The 26,641-nt window shown below is 46.9% G+C and overlaps 1 protein-coding gene across 2 annotated transcripts in view; it reads right to left on the bottom strand.

Moving 5' to 3' along the window:
* Positions 1-26,641, bottom strand: part of AGPAT4 (1-acylglycerol-3-phosphate O-acyltransferase 4) — a 173,454-nt gene that overhangs the window by 27,325 nt on the left and 119,488 nt on the right. For both annotated transcript variants that reach the window (XM_077999210.1, XM_015137646.3), the window contains one exon: positions 3,016-3,185. In XM_077999210.1, the coding sequence (XP_077855336.1) occupies positions 3,016-3,185 (170 nt within the window). The remainder of the gene's footprint in view (positions 1-3,015; positions 3,186-26,641) is intronic.

The raw sequence follows: 26,641 nt of genomic DNA, 5'->3' as shown, positions 1-26,641 counted from the left end.
GTGATAGGTGAGGATGAAATATGCCTGGTCAGGAACCTTCTTCTGTTCCTTTCTTCTTTAAAAAGCAAATTCCACAGACTCCAGAAGGATCTCAACATCATGTGTTATTTAAGAGAAAACAGAGAGATGAATGAGGTTTTTCTTTTTTTTTCTGAAGGTCACTGAAGATAAAAGATGCTGCTGAACAATGAATATAAGGCAATGCTGTTCCTTACCCCTTCCAGGGTGGCAGAGATGAGAATCAGCCATCTCAGCCACCATCACGTGTCCACCTGGGCCACAGCTCTCCAGTAGCTGGCAAAGCTGTTCCCTGTGATGTGGGGAGCGGGTTCCCTGAGAGGGTACAGGCTGGCAGCTCCCATCCGCCCTGGCCAGCGCCTGCCATGTGCCTGCCCCACTCTGTCCTCTCCCGGTGCCTGCTCTGTGTAGCACCTTGCTTTGTGAGAATGTGCACAGCAACAGCACTGGCTGTTTCTGTGGTGTCTGGAGAAGAGAGGCCTCAGGGCTTAAGGAAGCATTTTAGCAAGAATCCAGAAACCCCAAGGCCCCCACTGAGCAAGGCTCCCAAACTTCCAGCGAGAACAGAAGAGGCATTGCCCTGGCCCCAGGCTCCCAGACCTGCCTATTTCACCTGTAAGTGGAGTCCCCAAAGCCTCTAATCCTAAGCATAGTTTCCACCATCAGTGGCAGGGCGCAGACCCCTGACACACAGCATTAGTTGTTTGGGTGTTGACAGTAATGAGTGAAGTCCTATAAATACAGTATCTTATAAAAACAGTATCACTGACGAAATCAAGGGTGGAGAGGTGTGGTCCCTAGGCTGCAGGTGGGATGGGTGCGCTGTTAACTTGCTTTCCGGCATCAGCGCTCCCACCCTTATGCTCAGAGTTGTAAAGTGATCACGGATTCAGAAGCCTTTGGGAGTAAAACCCTAAATGGTGCTGAGATTAAATTCTCACTCCACGAAAGTCTCCTTCTGTCTCTGGGCTATGTCCCCTCTCTGGGCCTGGGTCCCTCCCTGCATGTGTTGCGGGGCTCACCTTCTCCCTCATCTGTGCCTGTCCCCGTGCCTGCTAGTGCTGGGCATCTGGGTGCTGCTCCAGCATCTCTGCGCATGGCCCTGCTCTGCCAGCTCCTGCAACGCCATCCCCAACCCCAGGAAGGTGTGGGGTGACTCGCACCTCTCAGAATGAGGCCTTCGCACATCACAAGCCAGGAAGGTGTTAGAAACCTGGTCCTGACTGCAGCTGGCCTCGGTCATTTCAGGATGGTCAGGGCCCTGTTTCTGGAGCAGGTCTTGGGCCCCAGGGCCCCTGCTTTTGTGCCCCCAACATCTTCCAGGGGAAAGAGCAGAAGCTTTGAAAGCAGACTTAGGAGCTATTGTCCTCGGGCAAATCACTCAGCCAAACTGGGGCTCTGGGGATTTATTTACAAAATGTGGACAATAATATCCTAAGAATTAGAAATTACAGAAATAAAGTGAACAGCACACGGAGTGAGCTCGTGGGCGTAACACCACCAAGGGGCAAGCAGGGATTGGAAGGCACCCCCAAGTTCAACAGGCTTTCTGTTCTACCTCAGAGACTCCTGGTCCACGAATTATGACTGTTTCCCCATTCTAAGCATGAACACTACCAGAAGGTTTTCAAAGCCTGGAAAATCACCAGCTGCCTCTAAACTACAGTTTGAATTCCAGGAGACGCTGGCACCTCAGAAAGCCTAGCTGTAAAGGTGGTAAGACAAGTGACCTGACAGCCAAGACGCACTGGCACCCCATACCCTTCCTCCTGGGCAGGAGATGAACCCTGCCATTCACCCCTGGGACCATGACATTCTAAGGGGTGATCTCTCGTCAGAGAGAATAAATCCACAAAGCTGTAACTCAGATCTCTGCCCAAGTTCTCCACATCAGAGAATGGTAGTTACTAGAATGTTTGTTCTTGTTCCTAGAAATATATTTGCGCACGCGCGCGCGCGCACACACACACACACACACGTGTACACACAAGCAGATATCAAGTTAGCCCTGGGAGAATAAATAGGAAAACAAAAGGAGAAACAGTGGGCAGGAGGCTCTCTTCATCTGCCTCCAGGAACCAGACCCACTGAACCTTCTAGTCCCCTATGTCCTCCATGGCCTCATGGCCCCTATCTCGAATCTTCTATATTCTAAACACCACGATTTTGTCTTCAGGGGATACCAAAAAACAAGGTGATTTCAGCAGCCCCCTTATCTATCTACAGGGCATTGTTCCCAGGTGCAAAACCTCATCTCCAAGTTCTGGATCAAACTCTTAGGACTTCTCCTGGCCCCGGACCAATGGACACTGTGATTCCTACTGGAATAGCTGAGTGCCGCAGATGGCTTTGATACAGCTACGTGACACAGGTTCAACCGCTACATGCTGCAGTGTGTTACAGATGACAAAAGCCAACTGAAGAGATCCTGTTCCAAAGGCATGCAAGCTACGCGCAAGAAGTCAAACTAGTCGGGGAAAAAACCAGAATTTCAGAATAATTCTGAATTTTGCAGTTCACTCTCTCACTTAGGGACTCAAAATTCTTAAGCCTTCAAGGATCAAAATGCAGAGGTGATGTCTGCCTCTTAGCCAAGGAGGCAGCAGAGCGTGGAATGAAGAAATATGGATGGGAGTGAAATCCAAATCTAATTACAGTTGTGTGGCTCTGAGCCGAATATTAAGCTCTATATGACTTAGCTTTTAAAAAATGGAGTGTGGCACATCATCTATTCATGTTGCTGTAAGGATTAAATAAATGAATCGCATGTAAAATGGCTGGCAGGTAGCAATTGTCAAGTACCTCCTATGATTGCCCATAAGAAGCTGTTAAGCCTGACTCCAAGCCAGAATAAAATGCAGTTTATTAGGACCATTTCATCAAGTAGAAACTCTGCTGATTCTTCTGCAAGTTCTGAACCACCAGGAGCAAAAGGACAAGTGGTGGGGCTGAACCAGAGAAATGTGTGAAGCAGGGACGAATGTACTTCCGACTTACCCCTAAGAGCCCAAAGCGTTCGGACAGGCTCCAGCCACAGAGAAAGTCAATTTCAAACTTGTGGTTGAGAACCACGATGGCATTTTCCTTCCCATACTTGGGGTAGGCGCGCGGGTCCGTGAAGATGGTGCATTCCGTGCCCGACCACCACTCCAGCAGCATCACCAGCTCTGGAACAAACCACAACAGACAGACGTTTACTACACACAGCCTTGTCCTGGGAGCCCTACTGAGAGCAGGGCTCTGCCCTCCCAGCTAGGGGAGAAAGCAACTTCTAGGGGCAAAGTTCTGCATCATTGCAGCATAGACCTTGGTCCTTGAAAGGGTTCAGAGTGGAAGGAAAAACGAGAAAGACTTCACAACATTCTCCAGGGAAGAAGAGGAGGATGCCTGGAGAAGGTAAATGACTTACATTCCTTGATTAAGTACCTTGGGGGAAAATACATCAGAAAGCCAGAATCCGTCAAGAATTCATGCCCTTGTGTTTACAGAACTCTGAAAGGCAGCGTGAGATGAGGCACAGAATTCTTAATATGCTGGAAAATCACTAATTGGGATACTTATAAACTCCATCAAAGAATATTAAATACCCAACTTTCCTCTCCCATTTCTGACACTTGAGGGCAGGGAAAGAATGGAGAACGGTAGATCCAGCCGCAGGAGCCCAGCACCTGCAGGGCAGAGGGAGTGAGAGTCAGCCCACCACAGGTCTGAAGAGAACTGTCAAAATAGTCTTTGTAGGGGCTTGTGTAAAGAAACAGATTCTGTTTTCAGGCAATGACGACCACCTGCAGCTTCTTCTTCAGTGATGCCTCCCATCCCGGGGACCTATTCTCAATCTGCCAGGCTCAGGAAAAGCCATCCATGGTAGAAATTTTCCAGAAAAACAGCTGAATGTGAGTGACGGACTTCAAAATGGGCTCTTACAGTTGATGGTGTTCAGTAGGGGGTGGGCGCCTGCGTGCTCTGCGAGGGTTGTGCCTCCTCCCTGTTTTTTTTATTTTTATTTTTTTTGAGACGGGGTCTTGCCCTAGGCTGGAGTGTAGTAGTGTGATCACGGCTCACTGCAGCCTCAGCCTCCCAGGCTCAAGTGATCCTCCTACCTCAGCCTCCTGAGTAGCTGGGACTACAGGTGTGCTCCACCAGGCCCAGCTAATTTTTTTTTATTGTACTTTTTGTAGAGATGCAGTTTTGCCATGCTGCCTACTGGGTAGACTCCTGGGTTCAAGCAATCCTCCCACCTCAGCCTCCCAAAGTGCTGGGATTACAGGCGTGAGCTACCGTGCTGGGCCATGTGCCCCCCTTTTTAAATCACCAGTTAGTGAAACACATGCAGCAGAGGACCCATTCCCTCCCCACCCCATCCTCACCCTACAGGCAGGTGCATTTGGCCTTGACTCCAACGGTAAGCCTAGTATCGTAGCTCAAGTGGCTGTCATCGGAAACTTTTCTCCTCCAGGTTGGAGGCTGGAGGCTTGATGTGGAACACCAGAGCCCTCTAGAAGGCATCACAGTCCAGTTTTTATGCAGTGAGCACTGTGGGACTTTGGACAAATTAACCTCATAACACCACAGTGTCTTAACCTTTGGAATGGGGTTGCCCCAAAGCGTTTTGTGAGCATAAAGTGCATAACACATAGTGTGTGCTCAGTGTAGAGCACATTGTAAGTTCCCAGCAAACTGAAGCTATCAGTCTCCTTAAAAATGAATAAAACTACTCCCCTTCCTTCTCCAGAAGTGAACAATAAAAAGTGTCTACCTATTTCTAGGAACTGAGAAAATATCAAGCTCTCATTCAGTTGTTCCACCAGGCCACGGCATTGGTGGAACCAGAAGCACAAGTCAAGGAACAGTGACGCGTCCCGGGAGTTGGTTGTGGCGGCAGGAGTGGGGAGGGGGGGCTAGGGTAACAATATGCAGCCTGGCAGGGCAGCCTGACAAAGGGATGGAGGGACAATTTGTTACCATGGGGTACAAAGATGGCTGTAGCGCTGGGCTGAGTTTTTCTAAGTGCAAGGATGGGAAGGATCAATCTATTCCATTACTGGCCAAGGAACACAGACAAGTGCCAAAGCACAACTCCACAGGGAGTCAGGGAGACAAAGCTGATGCTTCCAAGAGACTCCCATTTCCTACGTGTCACAGGCCAAATGCCTCTCTGTGGGACTCCTTCCTGCCAAGGCCACTCTCACCGCCCCCTACCCCACTCACATGTTCCCCAGCACCCTCCACAGCCCTACCACAGCTGTAACTACAGCATGAGGCTATCTACCCTACTACAGAGCACAGGCACCACGAGACAGCAACTGTACTGTTTGGTCCGCCCTGACCTTAGCCTCGACTCCAAGACTCAGCAAGTGCCTGGCACATGGATGCTTTCGACAAATGCCGCGTGATTACCTAATGCGCGCAAGCACTCTGTGAGGTTCAGGAGATGACCAAACATTCAGATCAGATCCTGGCCCCCCTCCAGCTTACTGTCCAGGGAAAAGACAGCTACACAACCGCAAAACAACGTGACAGGGAAAGGAGAAAGGCCTGCTAATAGGATGGCTGCTGAATATTGTCCTCATGGATTTGGGAGGCAGACACATCCAGGCTCCCATCCTGGTGGAGCCACTTACTACCCGTGAGACTTCAGGCATGCTTCTCAGCGTCCCCCTTCTCTGTAAAATAGGGACAGGTAAACGCCGTTAGAGAAGCTGTGGATATTAAATAAAAGCATGAACTCAAGGCACCTAGCACGACACTGGGCATAGTAGGCAATCCATAAATGGATAGCTTTGTAATTACTATTATATGCATGATAATTTTATCACACACAAAGGCTCTGTGACCACTGAAGGGGAGAGGAAGGGTGGGGAAGAGACAGAGGCAGATGGAGAGAAACCCAGTGTAAGAGCATCGCAGAGACTTTTGGGTTCCCAGAGTAAAGAGTTATGATTTATGATTTCATTCTAAAGGCAATATAAAAACCACTGGAGCACACACACCAACATCCAATTTAAATAGACACACACCAACATCCAATTTGCATTTGAAAAAAAAAATCACTCTGACTGAAACAGGAACAGACTGGAACAGGGAGGCCAGCTAGGGGGGTGACTACATCAGCACAGTGAGAGGGGACAGTGCTGGGACCAGGTGGGGGAAGACCAAATTTCCCACTCATCTCAGTAGGCTGTTCACTAGACAACTAAACTCTGAACCTCATTGGATAGAAGAGTTTTATTTCCCTTCTTTCTTTTTTCCTTTCTTTTTTTTGAGCTGGTGTGTCACTCTGTCACCCAGGCTTGAGTGCAGTGGCCCAATCATACACAGCTCACCGCAGCCTCAACCTCCTGGGCTCAAGCAATCCTTCCACCTTGGCCTCCCAAAGTGCTGGGATTACAGGCATGAGCCACCACGCCTGGCCCATGTATTTTTTTTTTTTTTTAATCAAATGATTTCACTTTTTTTTTTTTAATTCACAGAAACACATTTATACAGTCACATTGTAAAATGATTCAAACAACCCAGAAGGATGTACAAGAAAATATAAAATTCCTCTAAATAGCTTTGGGATGTGTTGATTAAGCTGGCCTGGACTACATTTCCCAGACTTCCCTTTCTTGGATATTTCTGGTTAGGGGCCACCACAAGAGACACTCTTGGGAGGTTTGGAAGGTGGAAAGGAAATAGCACCGTTCTGTAGGTCATGCATGTTTTTACTGATCTGCTGATTCATGTCTTCAGTGCAAAGCAGCAGCTAGGCCTGCTACTTCTCCTCCTTCCCCTGGATCCCCCACCAGCTTCTCTGAATCCCAGGCCAGGTGCTTGTGTTTTGCTCTGTGATGAAGATCCCAGCTTCTGCAGGACATCCACACCATCAATGCCAGATGCAAAAGAACTGATGCAAGTTTTAGCCCATTCTCATGGGGCTCCGCTCGTGCTTGGTGTTCCAACATCTTGATCTCTCCCACTTTCTATCCATCGCCCCTTCCTGACTACCTGCCCTGTGGACTGCAAGCTCCAGTACCACATGCAGATAAAACTGCCCTACAGAGACTGCTAAACAAGCCCCTACAGCTGAATAAGGCCAGTGAGATGATGTCCACATTATCTCCCAGTGGTTTTGCTTCTCTTATTGAACCCTGACTGAGAGACGCTTCCTCTTTACCTCCCCGCCCTCCCTCCCTTCTCCAAGGTTAACCATTATGAACAGTTTGGAAAATAGTCTTATAGTTTTTTTTTCCCTAGGCATTTATACACATGTGCGTGCACGTGCGCGCGCACACACACACATACTCAAAAAAGCTTTGCCTTTAGTTGAATGGCTTACCAGCTGATGTTTTAGTTGGATGTTCTTATGTAAATATACTGCACACAACTTACAAATATCTCCATGAATTTGGGTTTCATTTCCTCTCCTGTGTGGTTGCTTTCAATGCCATCAGCCAGAGCCTTGTCTCTACAGCCACACAACCAGCTCCACCTGGCAGCCGCTTCTCGTGCTGAAGAGCCCTACAGGAACTGCTTCCATTTGAGGTGGGAGGTCTGTCACTCAAATTAGACGCCTCTTTTTACCATCATGCATCAAATGCCGGGGCTTTCTAACTGCTCAGGGCTCAGGGCATGCAGCATTTCAAGCACGTTCAGCCTGTCCTTCCACTTTCACCATCAGTTCAGTGGCTGCGGATCTTGGAATTCTCTGCCTCGTTCTCTTTGCACAAGATTCTGTCCCTGTACGCTCACTCCATGGAAAGGGCAGTGTCACTTTCTTTTTGTTTGTTTGGTTTTTTTTTGAGATGGAGTCTCGCTCTGTCGCCCAGGCTGGAGTGCAGTGGCGCTATCTCGGCTCACTGCAAGCTCCGCCTCCCGGGTTTACGCCATTCTCCTGCCTCAGCCTCCCGAGTAGCTGGGACTACAGGTGCCCGCCACCTCGCCCAGCTAGTTTTTTGTATTTTTTAGTAGAGACGGGGTTTCACCGTGTTAGCCGGGATGGTCTTGATCTCCTGACCTCATGATCCGCTCATCTTGGCCTCCCAAAGTGCTGGGATTATAGGCTTGAGCCACCGCGCCCAGCCAGTGTCACTTTCTTTCAAAGGACATATTATTTAGAACCTCCAATTTAACTTGGAAAGTTACCAATGGGCACCTGGGCAATCCATCCTGACCAGGAGCTATGAGCAGGTGCTGCACAGCAGAGAGGACTGTAAGAAAGCAGGACTTTCTGTTGTTTAGTTAAGGGAAAATGACTTGTTGAGAGCTTCAGGTTGCAATCCTGTAACTAGCGTTACAAAGCCAGAAGCCCTACCAGGGCAAATCTAAGAGAAGCAAAGATATTTGCTCTTTGTCTTAGTCCATTTTATGCTGCTGTAACAGAATAGTTGAGACTGGGTAATTTATAAAGAACAGAGATTTATTTCTTATAGTTCTGGAGGCTGGGAAGTCCAAGGTCAAGAGGGCTGCATCTGGCTTGGTCCTTCTTGCTGTGTCATCCCATAGGGGAAGGCAGAAGGGCAAGCAAGCATGTACTCAAGTGAGAGAAATAAGGGAAAGGAACTGAACTCATCCTCTTAGCAGGAACTCACTCTCTGAATAACTGACCCACTACTGCAATAACGGCATTAACAAGGGCAAAGCACTCATGACCTAATCACCTCTTAAACGCCCCTCATCTCAACACTGTTTCATTGGGAATTAAGTTTCTGGCTGGGGGCCGGGTGCGGTGGCTCAAGCCTGTAATCCCAGCACTTTGGGAGGCCGAGATGGGCAGATCACGAGGTCAGGAGATCGAGACCATCCTGGCTGACACGGTGAAACCCCGTCTCTACTTTAAAAAACACAAAAAACTAGCCAGGCGAGGTGGCGGCGCCTGTAGTCCCAGCTACTCGGGAGGCTGAGGCAGGAGAATGGCGTGAACCCGGGAGGCGGAGCTTGCAGTGAGCTGAGATCCGGCCACTGCACTCCAGCCTGGGCGACAGAGCGAGACTCCGTCTCAAAAAAAAAAAAAAAGTTTCTGGCTGGGCATGGTGGCTCACTCCTGTAATCTCAGCACTTTGGAAGGCCAAGATGGGCGGATCACGAGGTCAGAAGATCGAGACTATCTTGGTTAACACAGTGAAATCCCGTCTCTATTAAAAAAAAAAAAAAAAATTAGCCGGGCGTGGTGGCGGGCGCCTTTAGTCCCAGCTACACAGGAGGCTGAGGCAGGAGAATGGCGTGAACACGGGAGGCAGAGCTTGCAGTGAGCCAAGATCGCGCCATTGCACTCCAGCCTGGGCGACACAGCAAGACTCTGTCTCAAAAACAAAAAACAAAAAACAAACAAACAAAAAAAAAACCAAAAGATTCCAACACATGAACTCTGGGGAACACATTCAGAACACAGCAACCTGAAACATTTACCTTCTTGTCTAGGCATCCAAACTAACACACATTAAAGAACCAGAAAAAGCAACCAAGGCTTTAACTTAATAAGAATTGGAGCCATTTGGTAGTTAATTGAAACATAGTATATCTGGGAATGAAAACAATGCATCAAATCACAATAAAAGCAGGAGAAGAGGAAAGAGGGAAGGGCTTATGACCTCCTACAGAAAAGCCCAGAAGCTGTAAATGACGTGCACTAAGAGGAACCCTCTGTGGGAGAAGCACGAGGAGGAAGGACATGGTCAGCAGAGATCCCAGGATCTGGAGATTCTGGGTCTTGCCCTTTAGAGTGAGTGAAATGCGTGGCCCAACCACGGACACGTCCACTCAGGGCAGTGATCTCCACAACTGCCAAGCACAGGGGGCACCCCAGGTCTGGGATACACACAGACTGTGGGACTCACTGCAGTGTGTAGAGGGCACCCCAAGGTGCACACACTGCAGGGAATCCCAGGGAGCCAGGGCCACCAAGGAAGCCTGTCCCTAGCCAGGACGGCCACCTGGGAAAGGCCAGCTGGACAGAAAGGCCACAGGACAGAAAGGGAAGCCTGCCACCTGCAGACATGCAGCCAGGGCTTCTTCAATATCTATGGCAATTTTTGAAACTTTTGTCATATTTTTATTATTTTTATTGTTTTTTATTATTATTATACTTTAAGTTCTAGGGTACATGTGCACAACATGCAGGTTTGTTACATATGTATAGATGTGCCATATTGGTGTGCTGCACCCATCAACTCATCATTTACATTAGGTATATCTCCTAACGCTATCCCTCCCCGCTCCCCACTCCCCCCACCCTATGACAGGCCCCGATATGTGATCTTGGAATGTTTCCCAGATCACATATGTTTCCCACCCTGTGTCCAAGTGATCTCATTGTTCAATTCCCACCTATGAGTGAGAACATGAGGTGTTTGGTTTTCTGTCCTTGCGACAGTTTGCTCAGAATGATGGTTTATAGCTTCATCCACACACCTACAAAGGAGATGAACTCATCCTTTTTCATGGCTGCACAGTATTCCATGGTATATATGTGCCACATTTTCTTAATCCAGTCTGTCACTGATGGACATTTGGGTTGGTTCCAAGTCTTTGCTATTGTGAATAGTGCTGCAATAAATATATGTGTGCATGTGTCTTTACAGCGGCATGATTTTTAATCCTTTGGGTATATACCCAGTAATGGGATGGCGGGGTCAAATGGTATTTCTAGTTCTAGATCCTTGAGTAATTGCCACACTGTCTTCCACAATGGTTGAACTAGTTTACAGTCCCACCAACAGTGTAAAAGTGTTCCTGTTTCTCCACATCCTCTCCAGCACCTGTTGTTTCCTGACTTTTTCATGATCGCCATTCTAACTGGTGTGAGATGGTATCTCATTGTGGTTTTGATTTGCATTTCTCTGATGGCCAGTGATGATGAGCATTTTTTCATGTGTCTATTGGCTGCATAAATGTCTTCTTTTGAGAAGTGTGTATTCATATCCTTTGCCCACTTTTTGATGTGGTGGTTTGATTTTTTCTTGTGTATTTGTTTAAGTTCTTTGTAGATTCTGGATATTAGCCCTTTGTCAGATGGGTAGATTGTAAAATTTTTCTCCTATTCTGCAGGTTGTCTGTTTACTCTGATGGTAGTTTCTTTTGCTGTGCAGAAGTTCTTTAGTTTAATTAGATCCCATTTGTCAATTTTGGCTTTTGTTGCCATTGCTTTTGGTGTTTTAGTCATGAAGTCCTTGCCCATGTCTATGTCCTGAATGGTATTGCCTAGGTTTTCTTCTAGGGTTTTTATGGTTTTAGGTCTAACATTTAAGTCTTTAATACATCTTGAATTAATTTTTGTATAAGGTGTAAGGAAGGGATCCAGTTTCACCTTTCTACATATGGCTAGCCAGTTTTCCCAGCACCATTTATTAAATAGGGAATCCTTTCCCCATTTCTTGTTTTTGTCAGCTTTGTCAAAGATCAGATGGTTGTAGATGTGTGGTATTATTTCTGAGGGCTCTGTTCTGTTCCATTGGTATATATATCTGTTTTGGTACCAGTACCATGCTGTTTTGGTTACTGTAGCCTTGTAGTATAGTTTGAAGTCAGGTAGCATGATGCCTCCAGCTTTGTTCTTTTGGCTTAGGATTGTCTTGGCAATGTGGGCTCTTTTTTGGTTCCATATGAACTTTAAAGTAGTTTTTTCCAATTCTGTGAAGAAAGTCATTGGTAGCTTGATGGGGATGGCATTGAATCTATAAATTACCTTGGGCAGTATGGCCATTTTCATGGTATTGATTCTTCCTATCCATGAACATGGAATGTTCTTCCATTTGTTTGTGTCCTCTTTTATTTCGTTGAGCAGTGGTTTGTAGTTCTCCTTGAAGAGGTCCTTCACATCCCTTGTAAGTTGGATTCCTCGGTATTTCATTCTCTTTGAAGCAATTGTTCACTCATGATTTAGGAGTTCCTTCATGATTTGGCTCTCTGTTTGTCTGTTATTGGTGTATAGGAATGCTTGTGATTTTTGCACATTGATTTTGTATCCTGAGACTTTGCTGAAGTTGTTTATTAGCTTAAGGAGGTTTCGGGCTGAGATGATGGGGTTTTCTAAATATACAATCATGTCATCTGCAAACAGGGACAATTTGACTTCTTCTTTTCCTAACTGAATATGCTTTCTTTCTTTCTCTTGCCTGATTGCCCTGGCCAGAACTTCCAACACTATCTTGAATAGGAGTGGTGAGAGCAGGCATCCCTGTCTTGTGCCCGTTTTCAAAGGGAATGCCTCCAGTTTTTGCCCATTCAGTATGATATTGGCTGTAGGTTTGTCATAAATAAATAACTCTTATTAGTTTGATATACATCCCATCAATACCTAGTTTATTGAGAGTTTTTAGCATGAATGCTGTTGACTTTTGTCGAAGGCCTTTTCTGCATCTATTGAGATGATCATGTGGTTTTTGTCTTTGGTTCTGTTTATATGCTGGATTACGTTTATTGATTTGAACATGTGGAACCAGTCTTGCATCCCAGGGATGAAGCCAACTTGATCGTGGTGGATAAGCTTTTTGATTGCTGCTGGATTTGGTTTGCCAGTATTTTATTTAGGATTTTTGCATTGATATTCAAGGATATTGGTCTAAAATTCTCTTTTTTTGTTTTGTCTCTGCCAGGCTTTGGTATCACGGTGATGCTGGCCACATAAAATGAGTTAGGGAGGATTCTCTCTTTTTCTATTTATTGTAATAGTTTCAGAAGGAATGGTACCAGCTCCTCTTTGTACCTCTGGTAGAATTCGGCTATGAATCTGTCTGGCCCTGGACTTTTTTTGGTTGGTAGACCATTAATTATTGCCTCAATTTCAGAGCCTGTTATTGGTCTATTCAGGGATTCATCTTCTTCCTGGTTTAGTCTTGGGAGGGTGTATGTGTCCAGGAATTTATTCATTTCTTCTAGATTTTCTAGTTTATTTGCGTAGAGGTATTTATAGTATTCTCCGGTGGTAGTTTGTATTTCTGTGGGATCAGTGGTGAGATTCCTTTTATCATTTTTTATTGCATCTGTTTGATTCTTCTCTCCTTCCTTCTTTATTAGTCTTGCTAGCAGTCTATCAATTTTGTTGATCTTTTCAAAAAAACCAGCTCTTGGATTCACTGATTTTTTGAAGGGTTTTTTGTGTCTCTATCCCCTTCAGTTCTGCTCTGATCTTAGTTATTTCTTGCCTTCTGCTAGCCTTTGAATGTGTTTGCTCTTGCTTCTTTAGTTCTTTTAATTGTGATGTTTGGGTGTCAGTTTTAGATCTTTCCTGCTTTCTCTTGTGGGCATTTAGCGCTATAAATTTCCCTTTACACACTGCTTCAAATGTGTCCAGAGATTCTGGTATGTTGTGTCTTTGTTCTCATTGGTTTCAAAGAACATCTTTATTTCTGTCTTCATTTTGTTATATACCCAGTAGTCATTCAGGACTGGGTACATGAAAACTGAAAAACCTTCTTTTTACTCTTTTTTTCTCTGAAATTTTCTTCTCACTTCATTTCATTCATTTGATCTTCAATCACTGATACCCTTTCTTCCACTTGATCGAATCGGCTACTGAAGCTTGTGCATGCGTCATATAGTTCTCGTGCCATGGTTTTCAGCTCCATCAGGTCATTTAAGGTCTTTTCTATGCTGTTTATTCCAGTCAGCCATTCGTCTAATCTTTTTTCAGGGTTTTTAGCTTCCTTGCGATGGGTTTGAACATCCTCCTTTAGCTCGAGAAGTTTGTTATTGCCAATCATCTGAAGACTTCTTCTCTCAACTCGTCAAAGTTATTCTCTGTCCAGCTTTGTTCCATTGCTGGTGAAGAGCTGTGTTCCTTTGGAGGAGAAGAGGTGCTCTGATTTTTAGAATTTTCAGCTTTTCTAATCTGGTTTCTCCCCATCTTTGTGGTTTTACCTACTTTTGGGCTTTGATGATGGTGATGTACAGATGGGGTTTGGTGTGGATGTCCTTTCTGTTTGTTAGTTTTCCTTCTAACAGTCAGGACCCTCGGCTGCAGGTCTGTTGGAGTCTGCTGGAGGTCCCCTCCAGTCCCTGTTTGCCTGGGTATCACCAGTGGAGGCTGCAGAACAGCAAATATTGCAGAACAGCAAATGTTGCTGCCTGATCCTTCCTCTGAAAGCTTCATCTCTGAGGGGCACCCGCCTGTATGAGGTGTTAGATGGTCCCTATTGGGAGGTGGCTTCCAGTTAGGCTACTCAGGGGTCAGGGACCCACTTGAGGAGGCAGTGTGTCCGTTCTCAGATCTCAAACTCCGTGCTGGGAGAACCACTACTCTCTTCAAAGCTGTCAGACAGGGACGTTTAAGTCTGCAGAAGTTTCTGCTGCCTTTTGTTCAGCTATGCCCTGCCCCAGAGGTGGAGTCTACACAGGCAGGCAGGCCTCCTTGAGCTGTGGTGGGCTCCACCCAGTTCGAGCTTCTAGGCCGCTTTGTTTACCTACTCAAGCCTCAGCAATGGTGGACGCCCCTACCCCAGCCTCACTGCCACCTTGCAGTTTGATCTCAGACTGCTGTGCTCCCAGTGAGCAAGGCTCAGTGGGCGTGGGACCCTCTGAGCCCGGCACGGGATACAATCTCCTGGTGTGCCATTTGCTAAGACCATTGGAAAAGTGCAGTATTAGGGTGGGAGTGTCCTAATTTTCCAGGTACCATCTATTACGGCTTCCCTTGGCTAGGAAAGGGAATTCCCCGGCCCCTTGCACTTCCCAGGTGAGGTGATGCCCCGCCCTGCTTCGGCTCACACTTGCACGGGCTGTACCCACTGTCTGACAAGCCCCAGTGAGATGAACCTGGTACCTCAGTTGGAAATGCAGAAATCACTCGTCTTCTGCATCACTCATGCTGGCATCTGTAGACTGGAGCTGTTCCTAGTCAGCCATCTTGCCATGGTTGATCACTTTTGTCACATTTTTAAAATTTTAGTTTGCCAAATTTTGCAGATGTTATTTTGACTGTGCTGCTCCCTGAGGGCTCAGTGAATGCTGTCTCTCTACAAAGCAGTCACACTCGGATTCTGCTCTTCCAGCCACATCTGGCTCTTACCAGTTGCTGCTGCCTGTTCTACAAACCCCACCTGGAAACCTCACAGAGCTGGTGCCCAGTTCCTCAGGGTGATGACCAGAGAGGGTGCAAAGCACAGTAGGTGACCTCTGCGAAGTCCCAAATCATTGCCTGCTATTTAACCACTGCCTGCTATTTAACCATTGCCTGCTACCTCAGGGGCCGACTGAAGAACAAAACTCAGCGGGCCATAAAAAGGTATATTCAGAGGCACAGATTTGGTTTTATTATATTTGCTATTGTGCTGTTCAGCTTAAGAGGCTACTAATAGGAAAAAGAAGTGGATAGACAAAAAGAAAGTGACATTAAGGAAGAGAAGCCCCTGCTGTCCTATCTGTAAAGATGGCAGAGGAAAATGATGGCATAATGTTTACTGAGTTCGTTTCCAACTGCGTGGGTTGTAGCCCACGCCCCCAGAATTAGGACGTGGGTGGCTGGGAGCCAAATCCAGACACAAGGGCCCAGCACCACTCTCTAAGGTTGCTGAAGACACTAAAAGCCATGATTATACAAAAGACAATTGCGGTGCAGGGGGCTAGAGAAGGGAAAAAGGAAGATCAGAGTATACGATCACACCTTGACCTCAGGCAGAGCTGTGGTCAGTTCCTTACATAGGACATAAAGATTAAAATGCCCACCTCAATGGTTTGGTGTGAAGAGCAGATGCTAAAATATTTAAAGCACTGAATACGCACCCTGCATCAGCCAGTACATTTTTCTTTTCCTGATTTCTACTACATTTGACCTTTGAACAACATGGGTTCATACTTCATTGGTCCACTTATACACAGATTTTCTTCTGCCTCTGCCACCCCTGAGACAGCAAGACCAACCCCTCTTCCGGGCCTCCTCAGTCTACTCAACATGAAGACAAGGATGAAGAGCTCTGTGACGATCCACTTCCACTTAGGAATAGTACATACATTTTCTCTTTTTGATGATTTGTTTAATCATGTTTTCTTTTCTCTAGCTTACTTTGGAAGAATACCGGATATAACACATATACAAAATACATGTTAATCAACTGTGTGTTATTGGTAATAACCATCAGCTGTAGGCTATTAGTCAACTGTAGGCTATTAGTAGTTAAGTTTTAGGGAGCCAAAAGTTACATGTGGCTATTTGACTCCAAAACAAAATAATTTAAAATCAGAGAAAGACGGGAAAGAAATTAAGAAGCATGCCCTGAATCCACTTCTAGGCAGCCCTGAATCTGCTGTTCCCAAAGCCCTCCTTGTTCTCAGCCTCTACGCCTCTCTAAGCAGTGGCAAGACCTGGCTGCATTCTGGTCAGAATTCCAGGGGTCCCTATCTCCCTGGAGACCCCAAAAATATTTCAAGCCTCCAGGCAAGCTCCTCCCTGACGCAGGTAGAGAGGGGTCTTAGGCTTCCCTTCCCCACCATTCCCCAAGGCTCCTGCTCCCTCCTCGCTCCACCAGGTGGGCCCAGCTCCTCTGCAGCCCATTCCAGAAGTGCCATGGAGAATTCTACTAAAACAGGGAGGCAAAGACCCTGTAGGAAAGACCTCACAATCCAAACGCCGCTAATGGAAGCCCTGAGGAGTACAGAGTTCATTGTTCAAGCACACGCCAACAGTCAGAACCTCCCACAGCTGCAGATATGGGCGCCGTGTTACACAAGAAAATGGCCTTATGATCATTAACTCTGTCTAACTTTAACAATTATATAATTACATAGGTGACTGCTATGAAATATAGTATGTATAATTATATATTTATAATAACCTTTTATCATTTAGCTTTTAACGGATAATAATTTAGGTTAAAAATTAAAGCTCTCATCCTTAGAAGCATCCAAAATGCCGAAGCGAAGCTGCTAAGTTTCTGGCGCCTGAATGTGGTGTCATTCTTCCCTGTAGCGGTGCTGGAGGGCCGGCTCTCTCCCCTGGCATCACAAGGGGGCTAGGAGACAGGACGGTGCCTTCACACTCACAACACCCTCACCTGGAGGTCGGTCGTCAAGTTACAGGGTACCCACCAGACCCTCTCTGTGCCTGATAAATAAAGCCAAAACAGACTTGGTTTTATTATATTTGCTATTGTGCTGTTCAGCTTAAGAGGTTACTAATAGGAAAAAGAAGTAGATACACAGAAAGAAAGGGGAGTTAAGGAAGAGAGGCCTCTGCTGTCCTATCTGTAAAGATGGAGGAGGAAAATAATGGCACCCTCTCCAGCCATCATCCTGAGGAACTGGGCATCAGCTCTGCGAGAGGGTCTGGTTTTTCTTAATAAAAATTAATAAAAACACAAAGCGAAACTATTAGCACAGAATAAAGAGAAAGGCGCCACCCAGCTCCAGCCCGAGAGTTCTAGACGCAGGTGTGAAGTGGGTCCCAGCAACGCCGTGAAGGGGAACAGTGCTCAACAGCCCAGTGCTTCTCTTGTGTCCTGGTGCTCAACGCAGCCTGGGATTGCTGAGGGAGACGGGCTGCCTGCTGCTCCATCGCCTGCAGGTTCTGTTGTGGTGCCAAACAGTCCCTTTGTGCACTAGTCAGCTAGCTCCAAGCTGTACCACACTTACACTTCCTCCCTTGTCCCCACTCTGTCCCCTCTTCTAAGCCTCCCCATCCCTCCAGGCTCTGTTCACACCCATACTTCCAGGAAACCTCCCCTGGGCGTCAGGCCATGGAGACATGGTGGGGGTAGGGGGCGGGCTTCCTAACTGCCCAACACTAAGTGAGCTTGGCTCCTGTGGGCATTTGTTGGTATTTTATTTTTATTTTTAACTTTTTAAGACAGTCTCGCTCTGGTGCCCAGGCTGGAGTGCAGTGGCGCGATCACGGCTCACTGCAATCTCCGCAACCAGATTTCAGCACCTTCTGTGACACCAAACTGGGAGCCCAGCTGTGCCTGCCCCATCCCAGAATCTCTCAAGCGTCTGCTCTTCCCACTCACAAGTCCACACCATCAGATGGCGCTCAGGCTAGAAGCGCAGGGTCGAAGAAGGCCAAGCTATTGAAAGCCATCAGGATTATATTAGAGGGTGATTTTGCCCCCTAGTGGACAAAAACTGGTTCTTGGAGGGGGTATGGGGTGGACAAAAATCTTACTCTTTTACGTGTAAAGCACAGATATGTCCACAGCACATGAATGATAGTCTCTCTGCAGTATTAAAGCATCATGGGAGATGATTAGGGGGAAAAAGTGTCTGAAAAGGCTCCTAAGAGGGGAAATAATAAAAACATTTGAGTAGCACCGCAACCCATCTTTGACCCAGACCTGTCTGCTCTGAACAGGCAGCAGGGCAATGCAGATTCTTGACGACACCAGTGCTCAGCAGAGCCCAGCCCCTCGCCCCAGCACGTCATCCCAGCCTCTCACCCTATCCCCTCACCCCAGCCCTGCATCCCAGCCTCTCATCCTATCCCCTCACCCCAGCCCTGCATCCCAGCCTCTCATCCTATCCTCTCACCCCAGCCCTGCATCCCAGCCTCTCACCCTATCCCCTCACCCCAGCCCTGCATCCCAGCCTCTCACCCTATCCCCTCACCCCAGCCCTGCATCCCAGCCTCTCACCCTATCCCCTCACCCCAGCCCTGCATCCCAGCCTCTCATCCTATCCCCTCACCCCAGCCCTGCATCCCAGCCTCTCACCCTATCCCCTCACCCCAGTCCCTCGAGGTGCCCATTTCCATGCCGCATGTGCCCCCAGCAGGGGGTGAAGGAACCACCTCGGCCTGGAGTGCTCTCTGGAGCTCACGGGTAAAGGGCTGCTGCCACAGGTACTACGTCCAGCTTGGCGCAGCCTGGCTCTTGGAGCCTTCCAAACAGGGCAGGCAGCCAGTGGCTGGTACAATAAGGCCTGAGAGGTGGGCAGTGCTGCTACCTGCCCGTGACACAGCCTCCAAAACCCAGGGGAGGAGAGGGACACTGGGCACTGCTTTTGGGAGAGAGCCCTGACATCTGGAGATTACAGCACATGGACGCAGAGTGGACAACTTCAGGAGTGGACACAGCTTCCCACCCCAGGGCGGAAAAAAAACCTCACAGGTGGAGCTTTCAGAAGAGGAAGCGCCAAGGCATGCCACTGGCTTGAGTGAGGATAACAAGAGGCAGGGAGAGGCCTGGCACTTCCCACCCTCAATGCACCTCAATGGGAGAAGAGGATGAGGAAGGGAATAGAGCTTCCCCCGCCCCCACCACCACTGCCACTCCAGTGCCCTGACATGGAGATTTTAAACTCCCTTCCCACAGAGCAGCCCAAGATCATGAAGCCACAACACCATGTGTTTCTGATGACCCAGGCCTGAACCAGTTCATTTTCTTATCCATCAGGTGCTGATGTGCAGCCTGCTGACACCCAGCGCTGCACAGGAGCTTGGATGTGGCAGGGAGCAAAACAATCCTAGTGGCCAACCCATAAACACACAGCCAGTCACATAACTATAGAAAGTGCTGTGAGAGACCAGGTGCAGAAGCTCACAACTATAATCTCAGCACTTTGGGAGTCCCAGGCAGGAGGAGCACTTGAGGCCAGGAGTTTGAGACCAGCCTGGTCAACATGGTGAAGACCTGTTTCTAATAAAAACACAAAAATTAGCTGGGCATGGTGGCACATGCCTGTAATCCCAGCTACTCAGGAGGTTGAGGCAGCAGAATCGCTTGAACCCAGGAGGTGGAGGCTGCAGTGAGCTGAGATTATGCCACTGCACTCCAGCCTGGGTGACAGAGAGAGAGGCTCTGAGAGAAGGGAAGGGAAAGGAAGGGAAGAGGGGGAAGGGAGGGCAGGAAGGGGGGAGGGGAAGGAAGGGGAGGGGAGAAGGGAGAGGGGAGGGGGGAGGGGAGGGGAGGCTGATCCTTTTGCAGGGCCTAGAAGGCCTCTCAGATGACCTGTATGTGAGGAGAGACCTAAGAGAGAGGAGCTTAGTGGTGGGTGCTGGTGACGTTCTGTGCAACCCTGGCCTCCCCTGGCCCTGCCCTGGAACCCCCATTCCCACTTGTCATCCTCTGGCCTCTCTGTCCCTGCTTCCTCCCAGGCTCTGTAGTCCAACTCTGTTCCTCTCCTACACCTAGTGGCACGTCTCCTCACAGCCCGTGCCCGGTCAGTCATCAGGGACAGTTTACCTGCCAGGTTTCCACCCATCTGGGCACTTGGCAAGACTAGCAATCTGACTACATCAAGCTTATGAGCGACGAGAGCTTGGTATCCATAAACACCATCACCCCTTGGATTTTGTTCTCTAAACACCGTACCTGTGGCATGTGTAGTATTCCTGGGAAAACTGTCAAAGCATCAAGCACCCATACGTAACTTCTAGTTCACAGGCAGGTCCAGAGGAAGGAGTAGGTTAAACACCCTCACGGTGAGCACCCACACACCCAGAACATAGGGGGTTCTACCAGGCAGTGCTGGGCTTTTCACAAATTAAGAAAAAAAAGAGGTTGGGTGGGGTGGGGTGGGGGTCTATTCTAAATTAAGAGAAACTTCAGAGACATAAAAACTAAATGCAATGTATGGGCCCTATTTAAATACTCTAAATGTTAAAAAAGAAAGAGAGAGAGAAAGAGGGAGACAGCTTGGAAACAATTAGAGAGATCTGAATATAGGTGGTATTATATTAAGAATACGATTCATTTATATTCTTTTGATAATGACATTGGGAATATGTTTTTAAGATGTCTTTTTTTTTTTTTTTTTTTTTAAAGACAGGGTCTCACTCTGCCACCCAGGCTGGAGTGCAGTCGTGCAATCTCAGCTCACTGCAGGTTTGACCTCCTGGGCTCAGGTGATTCTCCTGCCTCAGCCTCCCAAGTCGCTGGGGCTACAGGCCTCCCAAAGTGCTGGGATTACAGGCCTGAGCCATCACACCTGGCCAAGATGTCTTGATTCTTTATAAAACACATCTCATGACAATGTGGGGTGATATTTCATGACACACAATGTCTGGAATTCAATTTTTACATTTTCATCCATCAACTCGATACCTGCCAGTAGGATGAAATATTTAAAGTGAGATCTAGATTCTTTGACTTTGGAGAATCCTTATGCTGTTCTCTCCACTCATACAGATTTTACATTTTTCATAATAAAAAAGTTCAAGAAACAAGTTGCCTCTTCCACAGAAAACATGTCCAGAAAGCAATGACTCATCACAGCAGAGGCATCACCCGAAACCTCTCAGTCCTGGCTTGGGCACCACTACCTCTTCTCTAGGAGCAGCAGGGAGAGAGACAAAGACGAAAATGGCATAAAACTGTTCACCCCTAAAATGCAGACCAAGGCCATGTCTGGATTTTTTTTTTTAATTTCTGAAAGAGATGAAGATTAAAATGCAATCTGAAAATACTTTGCATTTCAATAGCACTATATTTGAAGCGATTAAAAGGTCTAAAATTCCCGAAGAGTAAAAGGCGTCCCTTTTCTGCCCCTCCTTGGCTCACCGCACGGAGTCGTGAGAAATTCCTGAAATCTTCCATTTTCTCCTCACCCCGTTACCCAGGAAAGTCCCACTGCCTACTCTGGGCTGAGGGCAGTCAAGCTACTGAGGCTGGACCTTCGAGCCCCCAAATACTTGGGAGGCTGACTGGCTATGGGCAGCTCCAACCCCCATGCCTCAGTCTCCTGATGGCTAACCTGGAACACTTATGCTTAAGATGAGTGAATCAGAGCCTGACTAACGTGACGATGAATCACATTTCTCAGCCTACAAAGCTGGGGCTCAGACTCTGGAACGAGGTACAGGCAGTCCATGGGAAACCCTGCCACCTCCCTACTGTCTCCCAGGGCTCCTCTATTTTCAGCCACAGGATACGTTTCCAAGAATTTCAACTTGGAGCAACTTGTGTTCCTGTGCACACCACCGACGGCCCCTGCAGTCCACCGCTCGCTGCCGTCACTGGTTCAGTCCGCCCACACTTCCCATGTCCACCACCGCCTGTCCTCCCTTCCATCTCCGGTGCTGCCCTCCTTGCCCCTTGATGACCCTCTACCCGGTCTCTCTGCCTCCAAAGTCATCCACTCCACATGCCAGTCTCATGCCTCGCCGCCACTTCCTCCTGTTAGAAGCCTCTGCTGGCTCCGCACCATCAACCAGATGACTGCAGGCTCCCCAGCAAGCCCAACTCCAGGCCACCCTCTCCTTCCTCCACTTCTCCCCACCGCACTTCCTGAGCTGAAGCCCAGAGCAACTGCAACGCTGTTCCTGGGCTTGAATTCTCTGCACCTAGAATTCTCTGTACCTAGAACTACCTAGAATTATCTGTACCTACCCCAAGCTCTGGGTTCTTGCTCAAGCTGTTCTCTTGGCTCAAAAGACCCTTCCTTTCTAAAGGATGTCCAGCCTTTTCTGTTTTCCAAGTTCCAGTTCAAATAAGACCACCCACTGCCCCCTCACCTCCCTTAGGAGTAATTTCTCTCTCTTCAACTCTCCTAAATCCCCCATGAGGGACACAGCCTCAGACTCTGAAGTCAGACCTGAATTTGAATTCCCATTCCATGATTTACTAATAACATCGGCATATTTCTTAACCTTGCTGGCTTTCAGTTTTATCTGTAAAAAAGGAATAATATGATATCACTCACAGAACTGCTGTGAACATCTAAGAAGAGAAGACTAAAGTTTGCAAAAGAACTGGGAGTGCGGATGACGTTGTTGGCTTGGAACCTCTCTCTCCGCCTTTTGTACTTTCTTTCTCACATTCTAGTTACAGGCACGTTTTGTCTTGTTCAGTATTCTTCTACCATAAAGTGTGCTTTCCTCAACAGGAGGGTCTTGTCTTGTTCGTTTCGTTGTTGCTGCTGCCCACAGCATGCAAGGCAGGGTTTGCCCAACCATGGGTCTCGGCAAATATTGGAATTCAACAGTATGGGTGACAGCTGGAGTTGTGTAGCTAAGGAAAAATTCACCAGGATCCAAATCGCAGCAAAAATCAGTTAAGGACCGTATGGTCCTAAAGCCCACTTAAATTTTTTTTTTTTTTTTTTTTTTTTGAGACAGGGAGGGTCTCGCTCTCTCGCTCAGGCTGGATGGGGTACAGTGGTGCAATCTTGGCTCACTGCAACCTCTACCTCCCACGTTCAAATTCTCCTGCCTCAGCCTTCCAAGTAGCTGGGATTATAGGTGTCCACCACCACGTCCAGCTATTTTTTTTGTATGTTTAGTACAGACAGGGTTTCACCTGGCTGATCTCAAACTCCTGACCTCAAGTGATCTGCCCAACTCAGCCTCCCGAAGTGCTGGGATTACGGGTGTGAGCCACCATGCCCGGTCCAACTTTTATTTTGAAAGCACCATTATAAAATAACTAACCTGTTTAGGAATATTTAAAGCAAATTGTAAAATCGACAAAAGATAAATACCTGCTCTAAATTTTCATCTAATTAATGTCTTCTCTCACCTTTCCCTTATTGAAGTATAATTTGGCTTATTTTCATTATCCAAATTCATTACCCACAGAGCAGAGAAATACATATACATTAAAATGCAGTTTTAATATGTATAAATATATATAATAAAATGCTATAGATGTACATTCTAATTTTGAAACAGATAAATTAAGATGCTAAAATATACACAATTACCAAAATAATTTTTACAGGCAGAAATGTGGAAGGGACTCTAAACCAGTACTGTTTTTTTTTTTTTTTTTTTGAGACAGAGGCTCGCTCTGTCGCCCAGGCTGGAGTGCAGTGGCCGGATCTCAGCTCACTGCAAGCTCCGCCTCCCGGGTTCACGCCATTCTCCTGCCTCAGCCTCCCGAGTAGCTGGGACTACAGGCGCCCGCCACCTCGCTCGGCTAGATTTTTAATATATTTTTAGTAGAGACGGGGTTTCACCGTGTTCGCCAGGATGGTCTCGATCTCCTGACCTTGTGATCCGCCCGCCTCGGCCTCCCAAAGTGCTGGGATTACAGGCTTGAGCCACCGCGCCCGGCCTTAAACCAGTACTGTTTTTTAAAACACAATTTCTTCACATGATACATTGATTGCCTCCATATCTCAGCGTAGGAAGCCTCGGAATATTTAATTTTGTCTCTTATCTAATAAAAAACCATCATTTTCAGTAGAGCAGCTTTTAATTATTAAGGATTATGTATAAATTGTGTATTTTTCTATCAGACTTGTGATAAATTAGGTCACCAGATAATCCTGAGATTCTCTCCTTACATCGGTTGTTTCAAGTGAAACTTTCTGGTGTTTCCAACAACATAATATTCTGTGCCTATTAAGATGATCAGGTAAAATACAAGGTACCCAGTTATATTTGAATTTCAGACAAATTACACATTATTTTTTAGCATAAGTATGTCCCACGCAATAACTAAACAACATTATGAGGCACGCAGTATCTGGGACACATATTAAAAAATTGTGTTTATATGAAATTTAAATTGAGCTGGGTGTGCCGAATTTTTATTTGTTAAATCTGGTGATTCCAGTCCTTATGAACCCAGCTGTCACCATGGTAACAAGCACGGCCGTGGCTCCGGAGGGCAGCTTGGGGAAGAACTGAACAGGGCACCTCTGGGTTGAGCAGCCAGCAGCCGTCGAATGGGGATTCCGTAAACATCATTCCCTAGAATCCCGAGAGCCACCTGGCTAGATCGGCATCGCCATCTCATTTCACTAATGGCAAATGGAAGAGAGATGGCTTTCCCAAGGTCATGCCCATTCTGGGAAGCAGAATTCCTGTGCCGGCTGCTGCTGTCCCTGATGCTGAGGGCTCAGTCCTCCTGCTTTGCTGGCCTTGTTCATGTGCAGAACACGTGTTTCTTAGAAATCTTAATAATTTTGAATAAATCTGTGCCTCTTTTATAGCCCCATCTTTAAAACATCCCTGGGAAATCATTTTGCCAGGGTTTTATCTACCAGGTGAGCTTTATCTAATCAAGCTATGAGGCTGGTGAATGGGCACGCAATGGTGTTGCTAAACCCAGATTGCCTGGCAGCCCTGGGAAGACCAAGGTCAGGGATTAGGAGGCTTTTCCATCTGTGTACTGTCCTGCCTCCTCCCCATCTGGCTCTTGTGGTGAGGTCTAATGAATGTGCCAAGACCAGCAGGGTGCCCGGAGGTCACAGCTCAGGTAATGGGTGGGGTCCAGGGAAGGGACACAAACAGGATGGAGAAGCAGGGAAGAGGAGGAAGGCATTGAGGAACTGGGTTGAAGAGAGAACCCACGTGTATTGTACACATACTGTAGCCAGGCAGTGAGGGAGGCTCGTCACCTGCGGAACTCACTTACTTAGAACCTTAGTTGCCTGTCCGGACTATCCCTCCTCCGCACAGATTAAGAAGCTGAGGCTCTGAAAGTCTTAGCAACTTGCCCCAGGCCACCGAGAGGGTGCAGACTTCTGTCTGTGCTGTGCGCCTGCACACGGCAGATCCAGGCCAGCTGCGCATCTGTGGGCTCCTCCATCAGTCTCTGGCCCCCTCTTCCACCTCACTGTCTCCACCTGCCCCTTCCTCACCCAACGCCCTCCTAACCACTCTCTCCTCCACCCGAAAAAGGGCTGAATGCCAACCTGAAATGCAATTCTTTTGAGTATTTGTTTTCATTTTCAAGAAAGCACTGAGTTTTGTGCAGGCCCAGGCTCTGTTGTCTTATCAGTTCTGAAATGCTCCGTTGATTCACATTTTAACACGCTGAAATCACGGTGTGTCTCAGTATTGATGGCATACCTTAGTTTAATTGGAGCATTTCTTTTCCTTTCTTAGAGATGCATAATACATATGCACCTTACGATCAATGACTAGAGTCTATGAAATACAGGAATTAAAGCAGGGTGACCTTAGGAAGCTGATGTCATTTAGATGAGCTGTATCTGAAATGCAGCCAGGTATCTGAGAAGTGCCAGGGTGAGGGGAAGGGAGGGATGAATAAGGAACACGGGGGACTTTTACGGCAGTGACACTGCTGCAGGACATTGCCATCATGGGCACATGACATTATGCATGGTCAAAATAATGTATCAATATCGATATTGCTTCATCAATTGTCACAAATGTACCAGACTAATGGAAATGTTGGTGCTAGGGAAGAGAGAGAGAGAGAGAGAGAGAGAGAGAGAGAGAGAGAGAGAATATGGAAACTATCTGTACTTTCTTCACAAATTTTCTGTAAACTTAAAAGTGGTCTTAAAAAATAGCCCATTGATTTTTTTAAAAGGCAGAGTGATTTGATCCTTTTATATCTCTCCCATTGAAAAAGGTTAAAGAAAATACACAAAATACTATTTTTATGTTTCTGATTCTCCCTCTACCTCCCAATTGGTTTTAGCTATCTGTGACCAATCGGTAGAGAGCTCATGCGAAGCTTTACCCAGAAGAAACCAAGAAAAAAAAAAAGAACCGATCCTTAGACCTTAAGATATTGATCAAAGGAGTAGAAAGATTCTCATTCCACCTTAACTTCTGAATATTCCAAATCTCGCTCTCTAATTATGCCAATGGAAAAGAAAGACAAGCAATATGCCAAGATAGGTCTGAAGGAAAAAGGAACAATTTACATATGATCTAAAATACCTATCTTTAGAATAAAGGCAAGCAGAAATAAATTAATCATTAAAAAGTCAATTCTATGGTTCTTGGGTAGTAATTAGATGTATTTATCCAACCGACTGTAATCTAAGGTTATAACAATAGTCAGACTTTGTTCCTTGTTCC

The sequence above is a fragment of the Macaca mulatta genome, chromosome 4, assembly GCF_049350105.2.
Source record: "Macaca mulatta isolate MMU2019108-1 chromosome 4, T2T-MMU8v2.0, whole genome shotgun sequence".
Classification (NCBI taxonomy): Eukaryota; Metazoa; Chordata; class Mammalia; order Primates; family Cercopithecidae; genus Macaca; species Macaca mulatta.
This window is presented reverse-complemented; position numbering and strand designations above follow the sequence as displayed.